Source organism: Chiloscyllium plagiosum, unplaced genomic scaffold (assembly GCF_037043375.1).
Source record: "Chiloscyllium plagiosum isolate Xiang-an unplaced genomic scaffold, Cpla_swu_hap1 HiC_scaffold_12, whole genome shotgun sequence".
Lineage (NCBI taxonomy): Eukaryota > Metazoa > Chordata > Chondrichthyes > Orectolobiformes > Hemiscylliidae > Chiloscyllium > Chiloscyllium plagiosum.
The window spans coordinates 39,168,151-39,193,302 of record NW_028270150.1 but is presented as its reverse complement, the minus strand read 5'-3'; the positions used below and the strand labels follow the sequence as shown (position 1 = coordinate 39,193,302).

Below are 25,152 nucleotides of genomic sequence, written 5' to 3'. Positions count from 1 at the left end.
TTTAAATCATTGAGGACAGCTTCAATTCTGGATGTTGTGAAACTTGAAAGGGTTCAGAAAAGGCTTACATGGATGTTGCTGGGGTTGAGGGTTTGACCTACAGGGAGAGCCTGAATAGGCTGGGGCTGTTTTCCCTGGAACATTGGAGGCTGTGAGGTGACCTTATAGAGATTTATAAAATCATGAGGGGCATGGATAGGGTAATTGGACAAAGTCTTTTCCTTGGGGTGGAGAAGTCCAGAACTAGACGGCATAGGTTTAAGGTGAGAGGGGAAAGATATAAAAGGGACCTAAGGACTATATTTTTCATGCAGAGGCTGGTGAATTATGGAATAACCTGTTAGGGGAAGTGTGGAGGCTGGTATAATTGCAACATTTAAAAGGCATCTGGATAGGTATATAAATAGGGAAGGTTTAAGAGAGATATGGACCAAGTGCTAGCAAATCGGACTCGATACATTTGGGATATCTGGTCGGCATGGACAAGTTGGACCAAAGGGTCTGTTTCAGTTCTGTGAATTTCTATGACTCTATGACCTGAATGGGTATCAATACATTGAGCTTTTGGTTTCAATTCGACAAAGATTAATCATTTAGGGCCTGAATTTGTTGAAGAAAAAGTCTGAATGTATTTTGTTTCACTGGGAAAACTACCATTAAACAATGCTGTTCAAAAGGTCATTTAATACAGAACATATTTATAAGGAGGATTACAGAGGCATATTCAGCTATTTCAGATGTACAGTCTGGTGGCTATGTCATACTGAAAAACTGGTATTTTCAATGCATAAGAGTTAGTGTCAGAGGTTTCCAGACAGAAATTAATAAAGGAATCTTTTGTAGAATTTGGTAGAGATTGGGAAATGATATGAGAACGGTTGCATAGGTCGATGAAGACCAAACAAGCCTGTGATAACCTTCGAGAAGTAACACTTAACAGAAGAATTTAAAATTAGTGTTCTGCTGGGAATAAGCTCTCTCATTGAACACCATAAAGTTTCTAAGGTAAGAAAACCTTCTGATGAACATGAGTTATCTTATAAGCAAATTAGCAACAAGCCTTTCTCTTTAACCTTAGAGAAAAACTGAAGAGATAAGGTATCAGATCAAAGTGAACAAATTGGCTTGCGTGGGAGGGTAAAACAGAGTATCTTCACAGTAGTTATGAGAGGCAGTCTGGAGGTCAGGACCGTTTCAAGATGCTGACATGTTTTCGTTGTCATATAAAAAGATGTGTGAAAGCTGAATGTTTTTTAGATTAGATTAGATTGGATTAGATTGGATTACAGTGTGGAAACAGGCCCTTCGGCCCAACAAGTCCACACCGACCCGCCGAAGCGCAACCCACCCATACCCCTACATTTACCCCTTACCTAACACTACGGGCAATTTAGTATGGCCAATTCACCTGACCCTGCACATCTTTGGACTGTGGGAGGAAACCGGAGCACCCGGAGGAAACCCACGCAGACACGGGGAGAACGTGCAAACTCCACACAGTCAGTCGCCTGAGGCGGGAATTGAACCCGGGTCTCTGGCGCTGTGAGGCAGCAGTGTTAACCACTGTTAACCATGTTGTAAGTCATGAAGTACAACCATAGCTGTTGTGGTTCTGTTCGCCAAGCTGGGAATTTGTGTTGAATCTGTCCACAGATTCAATCAATAAGCACATCGACCTGGACCCAATATATCGGCCACTGCAGCGGACAGCTGGAACTGACAACCGGAAGCGGCAGGTACAAATCACTATAAATGCCGGAGGAAAGATCACAGAAGCGCTTTACAGGAGGCTCCCAAGCACTGAGGATGTCACCTAGACATGGGACGAAACGTCTGCAACACAAATTCCCAGCTCGGCGAACAGAACCACAACAACGAGCGCCCGAGTTACAAATCTTCTCCCAAACTTTGTACAACCATAGCATTTACAAGGGTACAAAATGCACCTTCAGAAAATGCAGTGCAAATAGGAAAAAAATGATGATAAGTCATTAGGTTTCTCCGCCACAAGGAGAAGGTAGCAGGCTCATTGTGGCAATTGTATGTTTAAAGATTAAGCATTCTCATTTTTGTCTGGTAAGACACAATTGCTGATGCTGGCAAATGATGAGAATTGCTGTTCAAGAAAATTTGTGAAATAATATGTACCAATATGAGGTTTGTTCGAATTTGTATGGAATCAATTTTAAAAATGTTTTTATTTTCAAACTTGTAATAGTTGAGGTTGTCCATAATTTGCTATTGTTGGTATAGATTTGTGTGAATAGGGAATCTCCTGATGGTGGATAAGCTTTGGCTGTCTCCAGTGGTTTTAGGAATACCTGTTGAGCTTTTGAAACTGATGACAGGAAAACATCAGCTGTCTTAAAACAATCCCTGACTTGCAGTAACTGCTGCAGAAATAAATCCTTTTACTGAAGATGTGTTGAAAGAGTCAGAAACGACAATGCTTAATTTTAAAAAACATGGTCGCCTCAGGCTCAGAAGAAGTGTACAGCAAAAGGAGACAGGTAAAGCTATCTGAATTACAATACATATGGCAATCTTAGGCAATGTCTGGTAAAACTGATAGCAATCATAGTCAAACCTATTGGAGAAGTAAAAGAAAAGAATGCTTTGAAGATAAGTGATACAGCTAGATCCAACACTGACACTATATAGCAGCAAGAAACTGTAGTTTTATTATTCCTTCAATTGTTGCCCATCCTTAATTATCTTTGAACTGAGTAATTTGCCAGGCCATTTCAAAGAGAAGTTACAAATCAATCATATTGATGTGGGTCTGAAGCTACATGTAGACCAAAATGGTTCAGTATGGCAGACTTCCTACCTCTAACAACATTAAGTGAACCCAATGAGTTTTTACAATAGTCAATGATAATTTTCACGATTATTATTACTGAGACGAGCTTTAGATTAGATTAGATTCCCTAAAGTGTGGAAACAGGCTCTTTGGCCCAACCAGCCCACACCGATCCTCCGAAGAGTAACCCACCCAGATCCATTTCCCCTCTGACTAATGCACCTGACACTATGGGCAGTTTAGCATGGCCAATTCACCTGACAAGCACATCTTTGGACTGTGGGAGGAAACCAGAGCACATGGAGGAAACACACACAGACACAGGGAGAATGTGCAAACTCCACACAGACAGTCGCCTGAGGCTGGAATCGAACCTGGGACCTGGCGCTGTGAGGCAGCAGTGCTAACCACTGAGCCCAGAACTTTTAGGTTCCAGAACTTTTAACTCATTTTAAATTCCTACCAGCTTTCTTGGAGTGCTTTGAGTTCAGGTCCCTAACTCTTCAATAAATTGTTTAACTATTGTTTCTTTTTCATCAAACCATGCTGACTCTTCCCAATTAACTTGCGTTCTTCAAAGTCTACAGTCATAACCTCATTAATGATTGATATTAACAGCTTCTTCATAACAGATGTCAGGCTAACTGACCCATATTTTAGAATTTGCTGCTCTCATCCCTTCTTGAATAGAGGGATTGTATTTGCTACTTTCCAGTCTGATAGAATCTTTCCTTAATCGAGAGTGTTTCGGAAAATTATCAGCGATGCACCTACTACGTCACGAGCCACCTCTGTTATTTTCCTAGAATGAAGTTGATCAGGACCCAAGGATCTCTCAGTCCCCAGCTCCATCATTTGCTCGGTCACACTTCCTTAGTGTTTGTAATTTCACCAAGTTCCTGTCTCCCTTCCACTTCCCAATCTATACCTGTTACCACACTTTCTTTTGCATCCCATCAATTCAGAAGCAAAATATTTATTCATTTTATCACTTTATTCATTTTATTCATTTTACCACTTCATTACTAATACTTTTTGACCCACTATTCTCATGCAATTGAGAACAAACGCACAGTTCTAAAGAAAGATCACTGGATCTGAAACGTTACCTCTGCTTTATCTCAACAGATGCTGCCAAAGCTGCTGAAATATTCAAGTGATTTCCATTTTTGTTTCACATTTCTATCATCCACATTCTTTGGTTTATTTTTAGCACATTCGTTATTTACTTACTCTTTGCTTTTTTAAATGTCTGGAGAAATTCTTGGGATCTATTCTTTCATTTCTAGCTAGCTTCTTTTATGTATTTCTTCTGATTAATTTGATAGTCATTCTTTGCTGTTAATTATATGCTGTCCAGTCATCTGACCAGCCACTTGCCTTTGTGCAATTATATGTTTTTTCCCTTACATTTGTTGCTTACTTAACTTCTTCAGATGGTAGGTCTTTCCTTGGAATTTTTCTTCGTAGCACAAATATATTGTACCAAGTTTTCTGTAATCTCCATGTAATTGTTTGCCACTATATCTCTAAGGATTTATTCCCTAGCCTACTGTCCTTGTTTACTACAACAAGCTCAGTTTTAATTCTCAAATGGTCTCCCCTATTTAAGTTTAAAATATTTTAGTCTTAGACTTAAGTTGCTCCCTTTCAATCAAAGTAAAAATCAATCATATTATGATCACTGCTACCAAGGAATGCCTTTACTCTAAAGTCATTCATGAATCCTTTTCAATGGCGTAATACAACACTTCTGTAAATTATTTTCTGGTCAGTTCCAGAATGTGCTGCTATGAAACTACCTCAACAGCATTCTATGAACTCCAGGCTATTACCTAAATTCTTCCAGTTTACATGTTTAACAACATCACCTATAATTTTCATCATCTCCACCCAAGCTGTTCTTCATCCTGAACTCTTGAGCTAAGATCATTTCTAACTATTGCACCAATGCCATTCTTGATTAATAGTGCTAGTCATCTATGTCAGATGACCTTGACATAGCTCTGTATTTTTCTTGAATGTGATATGCCTCTCAATATCAGGATACAATTCTGATCATCTCGCAGCCACATTTCTATAATATCTATGCAGTGATATTTATTTACTTCAATGATAACTATTGATTTGTTCACTTTGCAATGAATGCTATGCACTTTCAGTTACATAGTCGTGAGCTTTGTCTTTTCATTTTCTATGTAACTGCTAGCTTTAACTGAAGATGTAGTCTTAGGTTTATTCTTTCTGTCCCTGCAATTCTCTGAACTTCATTCATGTCAAAGGATGATTCACAATTTTCATTTGACATTTAGACTGCTTATATATTAAATTAGCAACGATATGTGACAGCTTCCAATCTCCAATTTAATGCAAACTTATGCCCAAGAAGTGAGTGAATTCATGTTTTTACATTGATTCTCCAGCATTGACAGTTCCACAAAGTACACTAATGAATCCCATACTCTCAGCAGGGAACACCACCTAAGGGTTTTGAATCAGTGACATACCTTTGGAAGTAAAGTCCTTCTTCTCCTATTAAGAGATTCTGCTGATAACCTCCCATTGTGTGGGTGACACGAGCAGAGCACGGAAGTTCTTTAGGTCTGTAACAAAACCAGGGCTCCCCAGTTCTGATATCAGTAAAGTTACAGAGTGGTTGAGATTGAGACAAACAAAGATTACACACAGTGGTCTCGGAGACAGCTCCTGATTTGAATGTACTTTGAAAGTACACTCTCTCTGGTTGTTCCTCACGTAGTCTTTTAAGTGCTTGGATCCCTTCACTGGAATGAACCAGTAAAACAGAGACTTCAACTTTCCCCGGCCAGAATAAAGTAAAATTGATATAGTAAGTTCCATTTTGTTTGTCTATAACAGTTCCTGCTGAACCAGCTTTTAAAGCTGGGGTGTGGATCCGAGCTTGGAGATAGTCACCCCCATATTGCTTTGGGTGACCTTCAAAATCATACATCTGCAGCATCACTTGTAGCTGATCCCCCACATAGAAAGTCTTTGCAGAATTTAAAATTACAAAGTGAACATGTGCTGGGTCGCTGCTTTTCTGAAAGGGCACAGCAGAGTTAGGGGGTTTAGGCCATTCGATCATTTTCATAAGGAACGTTCTCTCTGACCTTTCTTCAGGGGTGAAGCTGTGATTCTGGTAGCCACATTGCACCAGTCTTTCTGTCTGAAGAGATGTTTCCTTCTCTTTTAGTTGTACAGTTGTAGAATAGAACTTTGGAGATGGGTAACTCTTCCAACTTGTTCCCAAGATTGATTCGTTATGAGTCTGTGGAAAGTTACAACTTTATAAAACAACAAATTATGGAGATTTACTTTAGGTTTACTCTCCAAAACACACCCATGTATGGCCAAGAAAGAAGAAGGCATTTTAAAAAAAAAAGGGGTAAAGTTTCAGTGAGTTGTTCAGGATGATGTTGGATTAGAGGATGTTGAAAACTGCTCCAGGAGAGCACAGGCACGTGAAGATGATCGCAGCTTTAGAATGTTCACGGTAAGAAGTAGAAGTTAGGAATCAGAGAATGTGAAACTGCTAAGTGTCAAAGGAAAATAACAAAAACATGTTTTTCAGTGAGGAGAGGCTGCAGAAAGATTTAGCCAGGAAGTAAGGGGATGATAGCAGTAGATGTGAAACAAGCTGAAATACTGTTGAGAGTCATTCCATTTGTGCACCTTGGAGGAGTGGAGAGAAAACACAAACCCAGAGACACACTCACACACAAAAACAGACATGTGCACAGATACAGACACACACACACAAACAGACATGCGCACACATACAGACACGTACAAGCACACACAAAAAGACAAATGCGCACACATACAGACACACAAACACACACACAAAAACAGACATATGCACACATACAGACAAAAAACATGCACACACATACAAACACACACACAGACACATGCACACAGACAACCACACACAACATACACAAACACACAGACATACACACACACAGACACAAACACACAGACACAAACACACAGACACAAACACACAGACACAAACACACAGACACAAACACACACATATAGATAGACACACAAATCATTATCCATCAGAAACCCGCATTTCTGGGTCTGATGGCCTGCAGTGCAGACTTCACTCCCACCCCAAACCCAAAAACACCTTCTCCTGCCCAGTATCGACTTCCCCATCCCACCACTAGAAGCAACTACCCTGCCCTGCACACACCCCCAAATCAACATCCTTCTCATCCCAACCTTTCCCTCTCAGCAGATTTGACACTACCCCTCCAGGACCTAATAGCCCCTTCCTCAGTCCCCTGCCATATCCAATACCTCCCGATCATCCCTGTCTGCTTAAACAATCCAATACTTAACGGCCCCCTTGCTAATTTACATCCCAGCAACCTGGCACCTATTCTCTTCCCGTTTGGCACCCTACTATCCTGGTACCCTGACTTCACATTTGTCTTACACTTGACTGCAGTAATCAAAGTGACTGTCTCTGATGCTGGACCTTTCCATTACAGAATACAACAGCTGATTGCTGTGAAAAAGGAACTGCTCGAAGCTATGAGGGACCTTTAAGAATACAATTACAACTTGCCATTTCTGAAGCTGCCCTGATCAGGATATCCTGTCAAAAATGCAGAGCTGCTTCACGGTATTCAGAAAATAAGGATGGAATGGGAATCTGTATGAGTTTGAAAAACCTAGCAAACAGTCAATTGTAATTGTGGAGCAGATAGTGGAAGCTGGGTCAGGGGATGGCTCAATATATACTCCTGCTCCTCCAGACTCATACCTGGAGAAAAATTGTTTTCCCTTTCCATACTCCTCTGCTCCTGAATCTGTGCTTCACCAATGCTGCCAACATCTCTGTTGCATTGCTGTCACACTTTGCAGGAATCACCTGAAATTTGGTTTAAAATGCCCTGATCAGCACCATACAGGCAACAATTTCCTTATGAGCTAAGCAGAGACTGAAGACAGCAGTAATTTACAGTAATCCTTTTTGTGTTGACTATCATTCTCAAAAGGCTATCAGAATATTAGAATTAAAATTCTGACTTCTTGCCTCCAGGCCAATCTAAGTATCCTCTGTGTCTCCAAGGTTCACTACTTTTATGAGGGACAGGTCTGCTGCAACACTGTGGGTGATGGTAACTGTCATTTTTATGTAAATTATCCTGTAGCCTTGAATTGGGGTGAGATCATCGGCAAGTCACCAGACGAAGTGTGAAGTTAACCTTGAATGTCTTCCCTAATGCAACTTAGCTATGTAGACTGGGTAGATGTCAAGTTCAGTCGGTGTTTATTGTAAAGTTAACTGATCCCTGCTAAGCAATCGTAAAGAAGTTTTTTTTAAATGAGTATGGGTTAGGAAACTAAAATAAGCAGCAGGTCATAATTGTGATTAAATATGGACTATTAATTTGCAGCTTCCATCATCTGATTTTCATAACTATCAAAATGGATTGAAACCAGTCAGGCATGGAAACTTCCATGTCCTTTCTTTAATCTACATCTTGATGATAAGTTTCACATATTGGAAATGAAAGGTCTTGCCTGCAATTATTTAGTTTGGAAACAATGACCACAGACAGGGGAACATAGGAGTGAGTGGAATTCAAACAAGTGCTTTGGCAGCACAATGGACACAGGAACTTGTTCTCTCTCCCACTTTCTGCTCAGGAAAGTCAAAGCAACCAGTGACATATCGAGTGATGTCTGCCATATTCATGGCTGCTGCTGCTGATCCAGGACACTGCAAACCAACCATGGGATTCACCTCCAATGCCCCCTAAAGACTTTAAACTGCATATTCTTTTAACTTCTCTTTTGTATTGTACACTATCCTTTGTTAAACTTTGTACTTGTGTTTGTGTGCATGTGTTTGATGTTGCATCTTGATTATTTTTCTCAGGCTTAGTAAATGATAAAATTCATCTTTCTTTCACTCTAGTAAACCTTGCAAAAGGGTCCTTAATGTCTCAAATGAACTATAATCATGCTAGAAAAGAAGCTAAAGCATTTGCTGTGGCCGGGTGAGGAGTTTGAGAAGAGCCAAGCCGTTCACCTCTTCATCTAATTGTAACAATCTTCTGAACCTGGTTACTATCCAGTAAACCTTGCGGGAAATTTGTACTTTAGCTGTGAGCACATTTAACCTTAGCAGGAGTAAGTTTTGGCGATGTATCATTGTCAATGTTTATTTTCAAGGCTCCAACATGAATAGTTGCTTTTTGAGCAAGGTGCCAGGGAACTACAGTTGCCAGTGGAATTTTGTCAGCTTAGGAGTGTCAATGGCTTTCGAAAAGAAAAATAAAATACTTAAAATTAGATAGAGAGTGTTTCCTTAAGAAAACACTACATTCACTACCTAAACCTCAACAAATTTCTCACAATCAACATACACACTCACATTTTCAAACGCTGCAATGTTAAGCCTTATTTAATATGATTGCTGTTTTATCATTCTACGCACCTGTATTTTAAACACCATCACAATCATAGACAAAAGTACCAGCACTATAATCAGTTTCATCACCCTGAAATGCAAACGGCACTTGGAGCAGGGCTGCGATGAGCCTTTACTAACTTGTTTGTCCATGCTTGGAGCTCACTGTTCACCAGAATAAACAGTGTGTTCACGTCCTTCTTAAATCTGCAACAATAAAACAACAAAAATCACTAAAACAAATCTCAGAATATACTTGTTACCAGAGGTCACATTGGATTTTTCATTCTATTTGTATAAAGCCATGTGAATACACAATGCATCCGTTGCAGGTAACTCCGGAATTAGAGATATTACAACTTGGCAGACGGATAATTTCATAGAGAAAGGAGTTGAAGTAGATACTGATGGTACATTCAAATTTTGTAATTTTAATCTAGATGCCAAATTATTGGGTGAAGAAATGTTCCCTTTCTAGAAGGAAAGTTGTAAATCTTGAGAATGACACATACCAGTGTGACTCATATTGTACACTCATATAGGACCAGTACTGAGGAAATTAAAATGTCACAGAGCAATCAGCTTTACTTCTCTTTCAGGGCACATTGGGGACTTTAGGGTTAAAAATTCCACTACCAAAGGACTTACTGCAACAGCAACTGAAAGCCCGTACTCTTTCAGTCCACGCATGTGGAATCTCCCATTCCATGCAAGTAAGCCCAGACAAGACCTTTGTCCTTTCCAGACAGGACGAATAGCCCTGGCACCAACCCAGTTAACTGCCTCCCTCTCCCACTGTCTTACCTCACTTCCATATTAGCATAGGTATGTGAATCCCCATTCACTTCCCTTCCCCATATTAACATAGGTATGTGAATCCCCCCATTTACCTCTCCTCCATATTAGCATAAGTATGTGAGTTCCCCATTTGTAACAGGCAAAACCTTTCTGCCTTAATTTCTTTCCATTAACATGTAATCATGGAAGATACGATAATCAGTTTCTGTAATCCATTCACACGTTACCACCATGAAGTTGGCTGCACCCCTTACCGTCCCATGCAAACACAACTAAAGGCAAACCATAGCCTGCCTTCAATCGCACAGTTTCCCACCAAACCAGAGGCAGAACTGGGAATCCAAACCCTCATTGACTCTTTTCTGGCACAAGGTATCTTGGTCCCGTGCAAGTCACCTTGCAACAATCTTCCCAGAACCCAACCCAGGCTGACGGGACTGGAGGCTTGTGCAGGATCTGAGGAAGATCAATGAGATTATGGCCCATTACACCCTCTCGTCCCAATCCTGGCTGTCATATTAAGTTGCAAACCAGCTGATGCTTGCATCTTTACCATTATTGATCTATAGCATGCCTTCTTTTCCATCCCGCTACACCCGGACTCTCAATATTTATTTGCCTTTACCTACCAGGGCCAGCAATGTACTTGGACCCACCTGACCCAGGGATTTGTCCACTCAACGACTCTATTCTCCCAAACCCTCCATAATCAGTTACGGACCCTGAAACTCCCGCAAGGAACTACCATTGTTCAATATGTAGACAACCTGCTCATCGCCAGTAACAGCCTGTCAAACTGTGAGACCGATACCACAGTATTACTGAACTTTGTACACTCCCTTTGGTATGTGGTTCTGCCCCATAAAGGTCAAGCGCTGTCAAAAGGAGGTGAAATTTTTGGCGAGTCTCCTCTCCACAGGGGAATGACAATTGATGGAAGAACACATTCGGCCCATTGCAGAAACCCCACCACCTACGACCTCTAAACAAATGCGAGCCTTCCTTGGACTTTTAATTTTCTGTAGGCAATGGATTCCGAATGTCACCCTGCAGACTCGCCTACTGACTCCGCTGGCATCAACCAATGCCCCCCCCCCCAACTTCACTCTTACAATCGAGCAGCTGACAGCATTCACCGAGCTAAAAAACAGCCTTCCACCAGCCCCAGCCCTAGGCTGAGCCCTGTACAATCGACCGTTCCAACTGTATGTTATCATTAAGGATGGATGTTGTCCTCGCCCAGACTCTCAGAGACAGGAAATGACCAGTGGCATACTTCTTAACCAAACTGTACCCAGTAGCAGCTGGCTTCCCGCCCTGCTCACAGGTACTTCCTGCTAGACATGTCCTCGTATCAGCTGCCTCAAACATCACCCTACACCAGCCAGTGCGGGTTCTAACCACACACTCTGTTGTCAACCTTCTCACCTCCCAGCAGACTCAATATTTAACACAGCCACGCCAGAACAAATATGAAGCAGCAGCCCTACTCAACAACCCACTACTGACCTTCTCTCAATTCACCACCCTGAATCCGGCCACTTACCTGATGGAACCGCCACAACACCTCTCATCTCTCGAAGATGATTGCCTGCTATGGAACCACCTTTTCACCTCTGATAATGGCGATTTAGCTGACTTACCCTTTAAACATGGAGACTTCACCTTCTACGTGGATGGCAGCTCCTATATTTCACCTGACGGTCAGTGACACTCTGGATATGCAATTGCTACTGATGATGAGGTGATTGAATGCACAGGCTTGGAAACCTCACTATCAACACAAAAAGCTGAATTGTTTGCCCTCACGCAGGCTTGTATCCTGGCTGAGAGCAGTTTGGCCAATATTTTCGGCAGTTTGGACTCTTGCTATGCTTTTTGGCATCACACACGACTACGGTGCCCTATGGGAAAATAGGGGATTTTTAGCCTCTACAGGGCAACCCATTAGTCACGCTGTTTTTGTATACAATCTCGTACAGGCCTTACCAGTTACCTTCCAGCCTAGCAGTGGTCAAATGCTTAGCCCATACTGGTGCAACTGACAGGGTCTCTAAGGGCAATGCACAGGTAGATGCCACCACCAAAAAGGAAGCATTACTCCCCCCACTCCTAGTTCCATTGGGGTCACAGCAACCTCTGATCACAAAACGTATCAGGATGGGTATGTCAGAACTGGGTGAGATACTTAACTTACAGGGTAGACACCTCTGCAGAGGAACATAGGCTGTGGTCACAGATGAGATGCATCATAGACGCCCATACCAATCTATCGATGACCCCTGCGAAACAGGTCTGTGTTCCCTCTTTGCTTTTACCTATTTTAGTAGACTATGTACATAACTGTATCCACCTAGGCAATGAGGGAATGGTCAACACTTTGTTACAGACCTGGTGGCACCCCGACTTCCAGAAGACAGCTGAGGAACAAGCACAAGCATGCCTAATCTGAAAAAAAAACAAATGTTGGAAAAGGGATGCCTTGCTGTTCGGGAACCACCCCCTTGCTTGGTGGGCTTTTTAATCGTTTACAACTGGATTTTATAGAACTACCCAAAGTACAGTGTTATTTGTATAGTTTGGTAATAATAGATGTCTTCAGCAGATGGATCGAGGCAATTCCAATGACGGACAACACGGCTGCAACAGTAGTAAAAATACTGCTGAGGGGAAATAATTCCCCGATATGGACTACTGGTGACTATTAGCTCTGATAATGGGCCACACGTCATGACCAAAATCAACCAGGAAATTTGCAGGGAACTAGCGATAAAACAACAATTCCACGGTTTCCACCAAACAAAGGCAGCTGGAGTTGTAGAACGAGCAAATGGTACGCTAAAAAACAAGCTGGCAAAATTATAACAACAAACAGGCCTAAACTGGTTGAAGGTCCTCCTCCTAGCCCTATTCCACATGAGGGTTACCCCTTCTAGCAAGACCAGGCCTGCTGAGATAATTTACGGGAAACCCATGGGGACCTGGGATAGTCCTACACCCCCCTCCCTGAGAGACTAGATATGAACACCCTGGGAGAGGAGGTGGGGATGTACCTACAGAGGCTAACCAAATCTCTCCAAAGTTTGCATTCGCAGGTATGCCAGGCTTACAGAGAAAGCGACGATCTACCTGAAGGAAACGACCCCGCTGCCGAGCCAGGGGTCTTCATCCTGATAGACTAGGAATGAAAAAAGCTTGGATCAAGATGTAAAGAACCATTCCAGGTGTTATTAACCACCCCCATGGCTGTGAAAGTACAAGGGCATCCCCAGTGGATACATAGAACTGACTGCAAAAGAGTCAGTGTGAAAGCAGACAACCACTAAGGATAATGTTTCCCATAGTTGTGACCTTGGTGACTTTGGGAGATGGAGCCTTCAGAAAGGGTAGATCCCAAATTGAAACCCCTCAGCATGATAGGCTCGGTGCAAAAAGACGGCCCATGTAACAGGGAGAGATATCCACTGCTGGGTATGTGCCCATATCCCACTCAAATTGGTAGGAGGAATCTCTTTGTGGCCAGTGCCTTTTCCCTGCCATGAGCTGGCCAAATGGCTATGGCGTAGAGTTCCGTCCAGTGATCTTGTTAACACCGAGGACACATGGGAGTGGCAGTTAGCAGGGTATAACCTGACCTCATTCAAGGACTGGTATCACCCCAGTTATAACCAATCGCATAAGCCCCCCTCCCTTGTAGTTCTCATCAATACCATGGACAACACCACTTGTTTCAGATGGGAACGGAAGTCCACCAAAGGCACTTCTGTGGGAATGGGTGAGTGCTCATCTACCATCAGAACTTAACAGAATATGGGTACTTTATATTTGACTCGTCCACCATCCCCAAAAGAACCTCAGGCCACCTCTAGAATAATCCTGTTCCCAGGCTGTGGGTGGGGGGGGGGGGGGGGGGGGGGGGGGCGGGGAGACAGCTTACAATGGCACATATTTTATTTGCGGGTTAAAAGCCTACCCTTGGCTTCCCTCAGATTGGGAGGGGCCATGCTGTATGGGATATGCTTTTCCTCGCATTCGAGTTTTGGGCAACCTGCCATCACCCCAGAGATCCAGAATGTCTCTCACCGGAATCCTCACCTGGGTGGGAATGTTCTCTCCCTCGGCAGGGATCTATTTGCATTCCTAAGAACTTAGCCAGCTCTGGCGCTTCTGGCCACCGTTGTCCGAATGCTTCCACAGCAGGCTCTGTGAAAGGGGGCAGGGTCGTTGCACGGGCATGGGCGGGGCTAGTTGGTCATCAAATGATCAAAAGGAGGGAATGAGGAAGTTAAAATGTCACAGAGGGATTAGGTCCATGCTTTACCTCTCTTTTGGGGCACATTGGGGACTTTAGGGTTAAAAATCCCACTACCAAAGGACTTACTGCAACAGCAACTGAAAGCCTGTACTCTTAGTCCATGCATGAGGATTTTTCCCATTCCATGCAAGTAAGCCCAGACAAGACCTTTGTCCTTTCCAGACAGGACGAATAGCCCTGTCACCAACCCAGTTAACTGCCTCCCTCTCCCATTGTCTTACCTCACTTCCATATTAGCATAGTATGTGAATCCCCATTCACTTCCCCCCCCCCCCCATATTAATATAGGTATGTGAACCCCCCCATTTACCTCTCTTCCATATTAGCATAAGTATGTGAGTTCCCCATTCGTAACAAGCAAAACCTTTCTGCCTTAATTTCTTTCCATCAACAGGTAATCATGGAAGATACGATAATCGCTTGCTATAGTCCATTCACACGTTATTACAGGACATTGACATTCATCGGGTTTTGTAAATCCATAATTACCTACTTTAAACTATGTAATGACAATCAACCATGTGACTGATAAGTCTTTGTTCAATTCCTATAAAATATACTGTCTCTGGGTGTAGGGCAGAGATTCATGAGGAAGAGTCACTACAAGCAGACACACAGCTACATTAGAGACGCTTTGAATCTCCCGTCAGCTGTCCGATAATAAAGCTACTGCTGTTATACAGAAAACCTGTGTCGTCCGGATTTGTGGAACAAAGCAGACATCAACAGTACCACCAATACATTGATTGCCAGGCCTCAGTTGTTTTTTTCTCAGGGCTGGAACTATTAATCCTTGTCTCTTTCATATATCATGTCTGGTTTTCAGTGAACCCGATGGACAAATGCAAGGTCTTATGATGCAGTGGTAGCATCCTTATCTCTGAGCCAGCAATTCCAGGTTTAGGTCCTGTGCCATGATAAGAGTGAGGCCACTACCTGGTCAGATATCTTGCAGAAGGCATTGACAAAATATTTGGCCCATAAGAATGGTCATTCCAGTGGAAGTCAGTGGACCAATCCTTGGAAACGAGGACAGGCAGAAATGGAAGACAAACCAATTCTGCAAAGTGGACAAGGCCTTGTAAACAAGTAATACTTGTACCCTTTCAGCAACCAGATAGAGTGGAGCTCATTTAAGGCACATCTCTTTCCAGAATGTAACAGTACAATTGTAGAATTGCAGAAACTTGTAGCATTAAAGGAGGCCATTTCGCCCAGAATAGCTCTTCTAACGCTTTGAAAGAGCCGTTGAGCTTGATCCTACACCCTCACTTTTTGTAATAGCTTTCCCCAAACTTCAGTTTTAGTCCATTACGCTTTAAAAATTTGTAAATGATGCAGTCTTAGTTAGAGGTTTGCAAATGATGCAAAACTCAGTAATGGGGTCAACAGTGATGGAGATAGAGCATTAAGTTGGATTAAAAGTCAGTTCAGTGTTAAAAGGTGGACTTCCTGAAGACTGTGAACATGAGTCAAAAGATACAGTTTTCTTCTGTCCTCTCAGAAACAAGCAAGCATTGTGGTTAGAAACCACGGCAGCCTTTGTCTCGGTCTGTGAGCTGACATGCTCGAGTAGTCTTGTGGCCTGTGTAGGTCAAGGACAGCCATCAGACATCACTGTGCTAAAAGGAAACAAAGATATCTTCTCACTCTGGAGGGACAGAAATCAGAACTGTCAGTGAAATTATCATCAAAAAGGAACTAGGTCAAAAGGCTCCGAACTATCACGCATAGCCAAGAATTTCAAAAGCAACTATTCCACTACTAATGGCAGCATTATCAATATAGAATCCCTACACTGTAGAAGCAAGCGATTTGACTCAAATGAATGACCCACACAATCCTTATAAATGTGTATTTCTCATGGCCAATTTACCTAGCCTGTACAACATGGGCAATTTAGCATGGCCAATCCACCAATCCACATGTTTGGACTGTGGGAGGAAACCTACACATATATGGGCAGAATATATAAACTCCACACAGACAGTTGCCTGAGGGACCCTAGTGCTGTGAGTCAACAGTGGTAACCACTGAGTTACTGTGCTGCCCTTAAATTCATCCAAGTTAATGGCAACAATATAGAACATAGAGAATACAGAACATAGAACAGTACAGCACAGTACAGGCCCTTCGGCCCTCAATGTTGTGCCAGCCTTTTATCTTACTCTAAAATCAGACTAAACTACCCTTCATTGTACTATCTTCCATATGCCTATCCCAGAGTGGCTTAAATGTCCCTAATCCATCCGACTCTAGTATGACTGTCAGCAGCGCATTCCACACACCCACCACTCTCTGTGTGAAGAACTGACCTCTGACATCTCCCCTAAACCTTCCTCCAATTACCTTAAAATTATGCTCCCTCGTGACAGACATTTCCGCAATGGGAAAAAGTCTCGGGCTATCCACTCTGTCCATGCCTCTCAACATCTTGTACACCTCAATCAAGTTACCTTTGCTTCAAAGAGAAAAGCCATAGCTCCCTCAACCTTTCTTCAAAAGACATGCCCTCCAGTCCAGGCAGCATCCTGGTAAATCTCCTTTGCACCCTCTCTAAAGCTTCTGCATCTTTCCTCTAATGAGGTGACCAGAACTGAACACAATATTCCAAATGTGATCTAACCAGGGCTTTACAGAGCTGCAACATAACCCCACAATTCTTAAACTTAATCCCTGCTAATGAAAGCCAACACACAATACTCCTTCTTAACAACTTGGGTGGCAACTTTGAGGGATCTATGGACAAGGACCCCAAGATCCCTCTGTTCCTCCACACTGCCATAATCCTGCCTTTAACCCTGAATTCTGCATTCAAATTCAATCTTCCAAAGTGAATGACTTCACACTTTTCTAGGTTGAACTCCATCTGCCACTTACTGGCCCAGTTCTGCATCCTGACAATGTCCTGTTGCAACCTACAACAGCCTTCCACACGATCCACAACTCAACCAACCTTTGCTTCATTAGCAAACCTTACTAACCTACCCTACCACTTCCTCATCCAAGTCACTTATAAAAATCACAAAGAGCAGAGGTCCTAGAAACAATCCCTGCAGAACAGCACTGGTTATCGAGCTCCAGGCTGAATACTTTTCAACTAACACCAACCTCTGTCTTCTATGGGCCAGCCAATTCTGTATCCAGACAAACATGCCTCCTTACTTTCTGAATGAGTCGACCATGGGGATCCTTATCAAATGCCTTGCTCAAATTCAGATACACCACATCCACTGCTCTACCTTCATCAATGTGTTTTATCACATCCTCAAAGAATTCAACAAGGTTTGTGAGGCATGGCCTGCCCCTCACAAAGCCATGCTGACTATTTTTAATCAAACTATAGTTTTCTATGTAATTATATATCCTGTCTCTCGGAATCATCTCCAATACTTTGCTCACCACTGATGTAAATCTGAATGGTCTATAATTCCCAGGATTTTCACTATTCCCTTTCTCGAACAAGGGAATAACATTTGCCACCCTCCAATCATCTGGCATTACTCCAGTGGATAGTGAGAACACAGTACACCATAAATCAGGATAGCATCAAATCAAAAGAAGAAACTTACAATGTCCTGAATTTTGGGGAAGGGTTAAAAACAAACAAAATAGTACCAAATAAAATTTGAGAAAATAAACTTTGAGAGTAAACATGTCGGGACAGACAGCAAGAGTGTCTTTCATTAAATATATGAAAAGGAAGAGAGAGATTAAAATTAATGTAGGCCTCTTATGAGGCTGAGGAACATAAAATAATATTCAGGAACCAAGAAATAGGAGACATCATAGAGTCATAGAGATGTACAACATGGAAACAGACCCTTCGGTCCAACCCGTCCATGCCGACCAGATATCCCAACCCAATCTAGTCCCACCTGCTCATATTCCTCCAAACCCTTCCTATTCATATACCCATCCAAATGCCTCTTAAATGTTGCAATTGTACCAGCCTCCACCACTTCCTCTGGCAGCTCGTTCCATACATGTACCTCTCTCTGTGGGAAAAAGTTGCCCTTTAGATCTCTTTTCTATCTTTCCCCTCTCACCCTAAACCTATGCCCTCTAGTTCTGGACTCCCCGACCCAGGGAAAAGACTTTGCCTATTTATCCTATCCATGCCCCTCAATTTTGTAAACCTCTATAAGGTCACCCCTCAGCCTCTGACGCTCCAGGGAAAACATCCCCAGCCTGTTCAGCCTCTCCCTGTAGCTCAAATCCTCCAACCCTGGTAACATCTTTGTAAATCTTTTCTGAACCCTTTCAAGTTTCACAACAACTTTCCGATAGGAAGAAGACCAGAATTGCATGCAGTATTGAATAAATCCCTTCCATTTAGGACATCAACATTGTCGTTAATACTGCCACATTTCCCTCCCCTTTCTCCTGCTTTCTTATTCCTGAATACTTACTGTCCAGGAATATTAAGAACTCATTGTTAGCTTTTTTTTAAACCATTTCTCCATTAGTGCAACTATCTCATTATCCCATGTGGGAATTTGTGTCTTTCCTTCACCAACGTTTAATTACACTACAATAATTGATACATATATAACTTAATAACTCTTTCATCTCATCTGCCATTTTCCTCAGTCTAGTCTCTGTAATTTATGATCCTTCTAATTTAACTGCTGTTTTTTGTCTCTGTCCTCTTATCTAATTGCTACCCTTTTCTGTTTCCTACTCTGTCAAATTATTTCAAACTTCCCCAACAGTTCTGGTGGGTCACTCCAAATAAGCATCAGTCCCAGCTCCATTCAGATGCAACCCATCCGTCTTGTACAGTTCAGTTTTCACCCAGGACTGGTTCTAATGCTTAAGAACCTTAATCCTCTGTGAGTTCTAATGTTAGTTAAAGAATGCTAATAGTTAAAAACTACCTTTAATGTAAAAAACTGAAATCTAACCTTGCAATTCATTTGCATTTCTCTTCATTTGATGCTTTTCACTTTATTATCTTGCAAAAAAAGTGCATAAAATTCCCACAGTGGAGAAACAGGCCATTTGGCCCAACAAGTCCTCATTGACTCTCTGAAGAGTGTCCCACCCAAACCCATCCCCCTATAACTCTACAGGACTTGTGGCTAAGGTAGCTAACCTACACGCTATGGGCAATTTAGCATGACCAATCCACCTAACTTGTACATCTTTGGACAGTGGGAGGAAACCTGACTACCCAGCAGAAACCCACATAGATACAGGGAGATGTACAAACTCCACACAGACAGTCCACTGACACTGGAATCGAAACCAAGACCTTAACGCTGTGAAGCAGCAGTGCTAACCACTGAGTCATAATGCCACTGTGCAGTAGAAAATATATCCAGTTGGACCTTGCAGGCAGCTATATATGGCTTGCTCAGGACAAAAAAGGACAGCACCTTAAAGTGTATCTATGAATAAACGTTTGTAACAATGTAGAATCCTTCATTTGGGAATCTTGCTGCTGGCGCCAGTATACCATTTCAAGTGTCGTTGTGCCTCTAAGGCAGGAACAGTGTTACGAATTGAGAAATAAATGTGATTTAGAGATTGCCTTTATTAAAACAGATTCGCTCACAGGAACTATGGATTCAAGCTCTTGTTCTTGTTTTCAGGAAGCACCTGAAGGCATTCCAGGTATGAAAGACATCTCAATGGATATCCACAAACAGTGGTATACCATAAGGATTGGTGCTGGGTCCACTGCTTTTCATCATATATATGACTTGGATGTAAACTTGGATGTAAACACAGGAGGTATATTTAGTAAGTTTGCAGATTACACCACAATTGGATGTGCAGTGAAAAAGATTACCTCAGAGTACAACAGGATCTTGATCAGATGGTCCAATGGGCTGAGGAGTGTCAGATAGAGTTCAATTTAGATAAATGTAAGGTGCTGCATTTTGGGAAAGCAAATCTTAGCAGGACGTATACACTTATTGGTAAGATCCTATGAAGTGTTGCTGAACAAAGAGACCTTGGATTGCAGGTTCATAGTTCCTTGAAAGTAGAGTTGCAGATAGATAAGATAGTGAAGAAGGCATTTGGTATGCTTTCCTTTATTAGTATAGGAGTTGGAAGGTCATGTTGTGGCTGTACACAACATTGGTTAGGTCATTTTTGGAATATTGTGTGCAATCCTGGTCTCCGTCCTATCGAAGGATGATGTGAAATTTGAAAGGGTTCAGAAAAGATTTACAAGAATGTTGCCAGGGTTGAATGATTTGAGCTATGGGGAGAGGTTGAATAGGCTAGGGCTGTTTTCTCTGGACCGTCAGAGGCTGAGGGGTGATGGAGGTTTATAAGATCATGATGGGCGTGGATAGGATAAATAGACAAATTCTTTTTCTATGGGTTGGGGGGGGGGGGGGTCCAGAACTAGAGGGCATAGGTTTTGGATAAAAGGAGAAAAATTTAAAAGGGACCTGAGGGGCAACTTTTTCACACAAATGGTGATGCGAGTATGGAATGAGCTGCCAGAGGAAGTGGTGGAGGCTGGTACAATAAGAACATTTGAGAGGCATCTGGATGGGTATATGAACAGGAAGGGTTATGGGCCACGCGCTGGCAAATGAGACTAGACTAGGTTAGGATATCTGGTCGGCATGGATGAGTTGGATTGAAGGGTCTGTTTCCGTGCTGTACATCTCTATGACTCTATAACACTAAATGTAAATTGACACTTGAATGGCTTTTAGGACCTTACCTCTATTTGAAGGAAGATCATAAAAGTCAAACACATTTAACAGATAAGACACTTTAAAATATGAAAAATAAACACAGCATGGGGAAAAGAAACAGACTTCAAACTGTGAAATAAAATCATCACACTTCCTTTTGGGGAAGGATTTAATATTTGATACAGGGTCACATGACAAAGATGCTACATTTCCTCCTTACTTATGACTAGCAAACTGCTACAAGCAGTTGGTCATACTATTGGACTGTTGTAGCACATCAGACTGAAAAAAACCCAGTCCTGCAAAAGTAGAACAGGAACTGCATTTTTCCCTTGCCCCATTGATTTACAAGCTTCCGATGAAAGCAACCTCTGATTGTTCAAATTTAAATTCATTACAGACAATTAACTCCTTCTGCAATTTGAAAGTCCTCATTTGGACTCTTGATAGCTCAGCTTCAAAATGGGAGGATTGCATTGAACCCACCTTTATGAGTGTTGTTGGGGCTGCACCCATCCAGGTTAGTAAGGAGCATTCCATCACACTCCTGACTTGTGCCATGTAAGTGATGGACATGCTTTGGGGAGTCAGGAGGTGAGTTATTCTACACAGTATTCATCGCCTCTGACCTGCTTTTGTAGCCGCTGTGCTTATGTGGTGAATATAGTTGAGTTTCTGGTCAAAGGTAATGCCAAGGATGGTGATAGTAGGGGATTCAGTGATGGAAACACTACTGAATACCAAGGGATAGTGGTTAGATTGTTCATATTGGTGATAGTCCTAGCCTGGCATTTGTATGGCAATATTTGTGGAGCCTCCTCCTCCTCCAGTCAGTTGATTAATTGTCCACCAGCATTCCTGACTGGATGTGGGAAGACTGCACAACTTAGATTTGATCCATTGGTCATGGGATCGCTTTGCTCTGTTTATCACATACTGCTTGGAATGGAAGCAGCCCTGTTTGGTAGCTTCACCAGATTGACACCTCATTTTTAGGTATGTCTAGTGCTGCTCCTGGCATGCCCCCCTGCACTCTCCACTTAACCAGGGTTGACCACCCCCCGACCTCCATGCACCACTTGATGGCAATGGCTGAATGGGGGATATGTCAGGCCATGAGGTTGCAGATTGTGTAGAAATAAAATACATTTTTTCCTTTAAAGAACAGATGGCATTGCCGTTGGGTTATTTAAAATGGCTGACTTTACATACCAAGTTATGTACACACATCCACATACAAATCTTAATCACAGGCAACTTTGAAGAAATACTGTAAATCTGTCCATAACAACAAATTTGCAGCAAAACTTTATTGTAGGCTTATTTTTAGAGAAACTTAGCACAAGTTTATTAAGTTCTCAAATAGACTATGTCAACAAACCCTGGGCATTAATTTGCAATTTAACACAGAACATGCTGCTGTATCAGGCCCAGAGTGCACAGCATCATTTCTCTCACAGCTTTAGTCCTTGAGCCTCTCACTTTCTGTCTCTCCCTATGTCACCTTACCTCTGAATGGTCTACATGGTTGCAAAGAAAGAAGCAAAGTCAGAGTCTCTTTTATTCCCACTGTTAACTGATTAAACCTTTCCTCATACCAATCACCTTCCGTCCCATGTGTAAAGGCACTTTACTTCATCAATCAGAATTGATTTATGTCAATACAAATTTACTTGCATTCCATATTTATATAGGCAATGTCCTTTGAATAAACTAATCTAAGGCATTGAGATAATAAATAAGCTGTTCTTCCTCATTTCACATTCTCACACAAGCCAATTTCCACAGGCAGCCTTCAACACTTCTTCCATTTTTTGACTTGAGATCTTTATAACGTAAACTTCAAGAATTCCTCTACCTTGGCATCTTGTCTATACTGAAGAGGTTTACTCCTCCCAGATGAACTGTTGCTCCAGCCACCATTTTATCTATATTATCTTTCTATTTGCACACAAACAGATGATACTGTCAGTAAAACTGGCTTCACAGTCTTTGAGGTTGAACTCTTTTAATCCTTTAGCTCATTCCTGAAACAGCTTTGAATTTTCCATTTCCTCTCAGAATCTCCTACACCCACTCAGTGATCACCTTTACCTTGGCACCATACTGGCAATACACCTTTTCGAAATCATATTCACCATTACAGAAATATCATTTAATGCCACATTTCTTGAGACGACAGAATTTCTAATTAGTCCTTCCCCACTCCTCCTGTACAGAGTTAAAAAATCACACAACACCAGGTTATAGTCCAACAGGTTTATTTGGAATCACTAGCTTTAAGAGCGCAGCTCCTTCATCAGGTGGTTGTGGAATATAAGATCTTAAGACACAGAATTTAAAGCAAAAGTTTACAGTGTGATGTAACTGAAATTATATATTCAAAAAGATCTGGATTGTTTGTTAAGTCTGTCATCTTTTAGACTGATTTGGATCTTTTAGAATGACCATGTTAGTTTCAGTTCTTTCATACGTAAATTGCAGAACTTTTTTAAAGTTATATTCTCAAGTGAACTTTAACAATTGGTATCATGACGGCCCAGACAATGCATTGAAGGTGTGACGTTCCCTGTGTGAGAGTGTCTGTGCCACAATGTTCAGACTGATTCTAATCTGAAAAAATGGATTTACAGAATCTTACAGGGATTTCTGCAGTTTTTGAGCAAAATAAAATGTAATTCTGCAAGTACAAATTCACTCCACAAACTTATATGTGTGTGTGGGTGGGGGGTTATGAGTATCTGTGAGAGAGTGTGTGTAAAAGGGTATAAGTCTGTGAGAGGATGTGTGTGCGCGTGTTAGTGTGAGAGTGTATGTGTGAGCCTACGAGAGAGGACTTGTGTATGAGAGAAGGTCTGTGTGAGTGTATGGGTCTGTAGAGTGTATGCGTGTCTGTACGAGTGTGTGTGTCTGAGTATATGTGTATGTGTGTCTGTCTGTGTGTGTGTGTTTGTGTGTGCGTCCTTGTCTGTGTCTGTGTATGTATAGTGAAGTGGGGTCACCTGTAGTGTGACATGAACCCAAAGACCTAATTAAGGACTTCCCCATGAGTGCTGAACTTGGCCATCAGCCTCTGTTCAGCCACTTTGTGGTGTTGCCTGTCCCAAAGTCCGCCTTGGAGGACGGTTACCCAAAGTTCCAAGGTCAAATGTTCCTGACTCCTGTACAGTGCAATCTTCCAATGTGCCATGATTTTGCCTCTAACTGAATCACTCCAAGGAACAGTAATTCTCCTCAGAAAGCAAAACTGAGAAACCGTGAATGCTGATTATTCCTGCAGAGTCTAGCCTCTATCACTTACTTCCCTGTGGGGTGAGAGGACATGTATCCCCTGGAAATTACCATCTCTAAAAAAGTTCTCAGACTGACAGGAGCACTGTGCTGCTAACCACCGTACAGCCACCCAAGACAAAGCAAAGAGGCTGGACTGCTCACCAAATAGGACAAGTTCACAGTGAGAGGTACAAGATGCATTCCTGGCCTTTTGAAAAAAAGAGCTATATCTCGGAGCTTGCGACTTGGAGAGAAAGGTACATGTTGTCACAATAATAGAAATTGCTGGAGAAATTCAGCAGCTGTGAGGAGAAAGTCAATGTTTCAGATCCAGTTCTGAACAAGTATCACTGGACCCAAGTTGAGTTGCTTAGTTTCTATAGCAATGTCTATTTTTATTTCAGATCTCCATCATCCGCAGCTCTTTATTTTACAAGACCCACGTCGCCCTTTAGACCTAAATGAATAATTACTGCCTCAATTCTTTCAAGGATGAAGTCCTGCACAATGATGACACCGAATTGGCTGTTTTGTGATTGGAACTGAGTTAAATATAACTGCGAAAATGGATGTTGCTACCGCTGCATAAAACAGCCCACTACTCCTTCCCCCCCATTTCATATGCAGTTACAGACAGAGGAGCGCCAGTTCTGATGAGAGGTGAATGTCTCTGTTTCCCCCCACAGGTGCTACCAAACCGACTGAGTTTCTCCAGCAACCTCTGTTTCTGTGTTAGAAGCACCTTTACTTGTTTGGCTGTGCAATGTAAATTTATCCTCTCAACTCCATCACAGCGAGGCAAAATTTAGAGGGTTTGTCTCCACGGATTTAACACAAGAAG

At 42.1% G+C, this 25,152-nt stretch overlaps 1 protein-coding gene across 1 annotated transcript in view; it reads right to left on the bottom strand.

Moving 5' to 3' along the window:
* The window catches only part of LOC122555564 (NXPE family member 3-like), a 142,675-nt gene that overhangs the window by 47,422 nt on the left and 70,101 nt on the right, over positions 1 to 25,152 (bottom strand). Inside the window, exons 3-4 of the mRNA XM_043701591.2 lie at positions 9,288 to 9,467; positions 5,311 to 6,092 (exon numbers count right to left, since the gene is read on the bottom strand). Of these exons, the coding sequence (XP_043557526.2) occupies positions 5,311 to 6,092; positions 9,288 to 9,413 (908 nt within the window). The 5' untranslated portion in view covers positions 9,414 to 9,467. The remainder of the gene's footprint in view (positions 1 to 5,310; positions 6,093 to 9,287; positions 9,468 to 25,152) is intronic.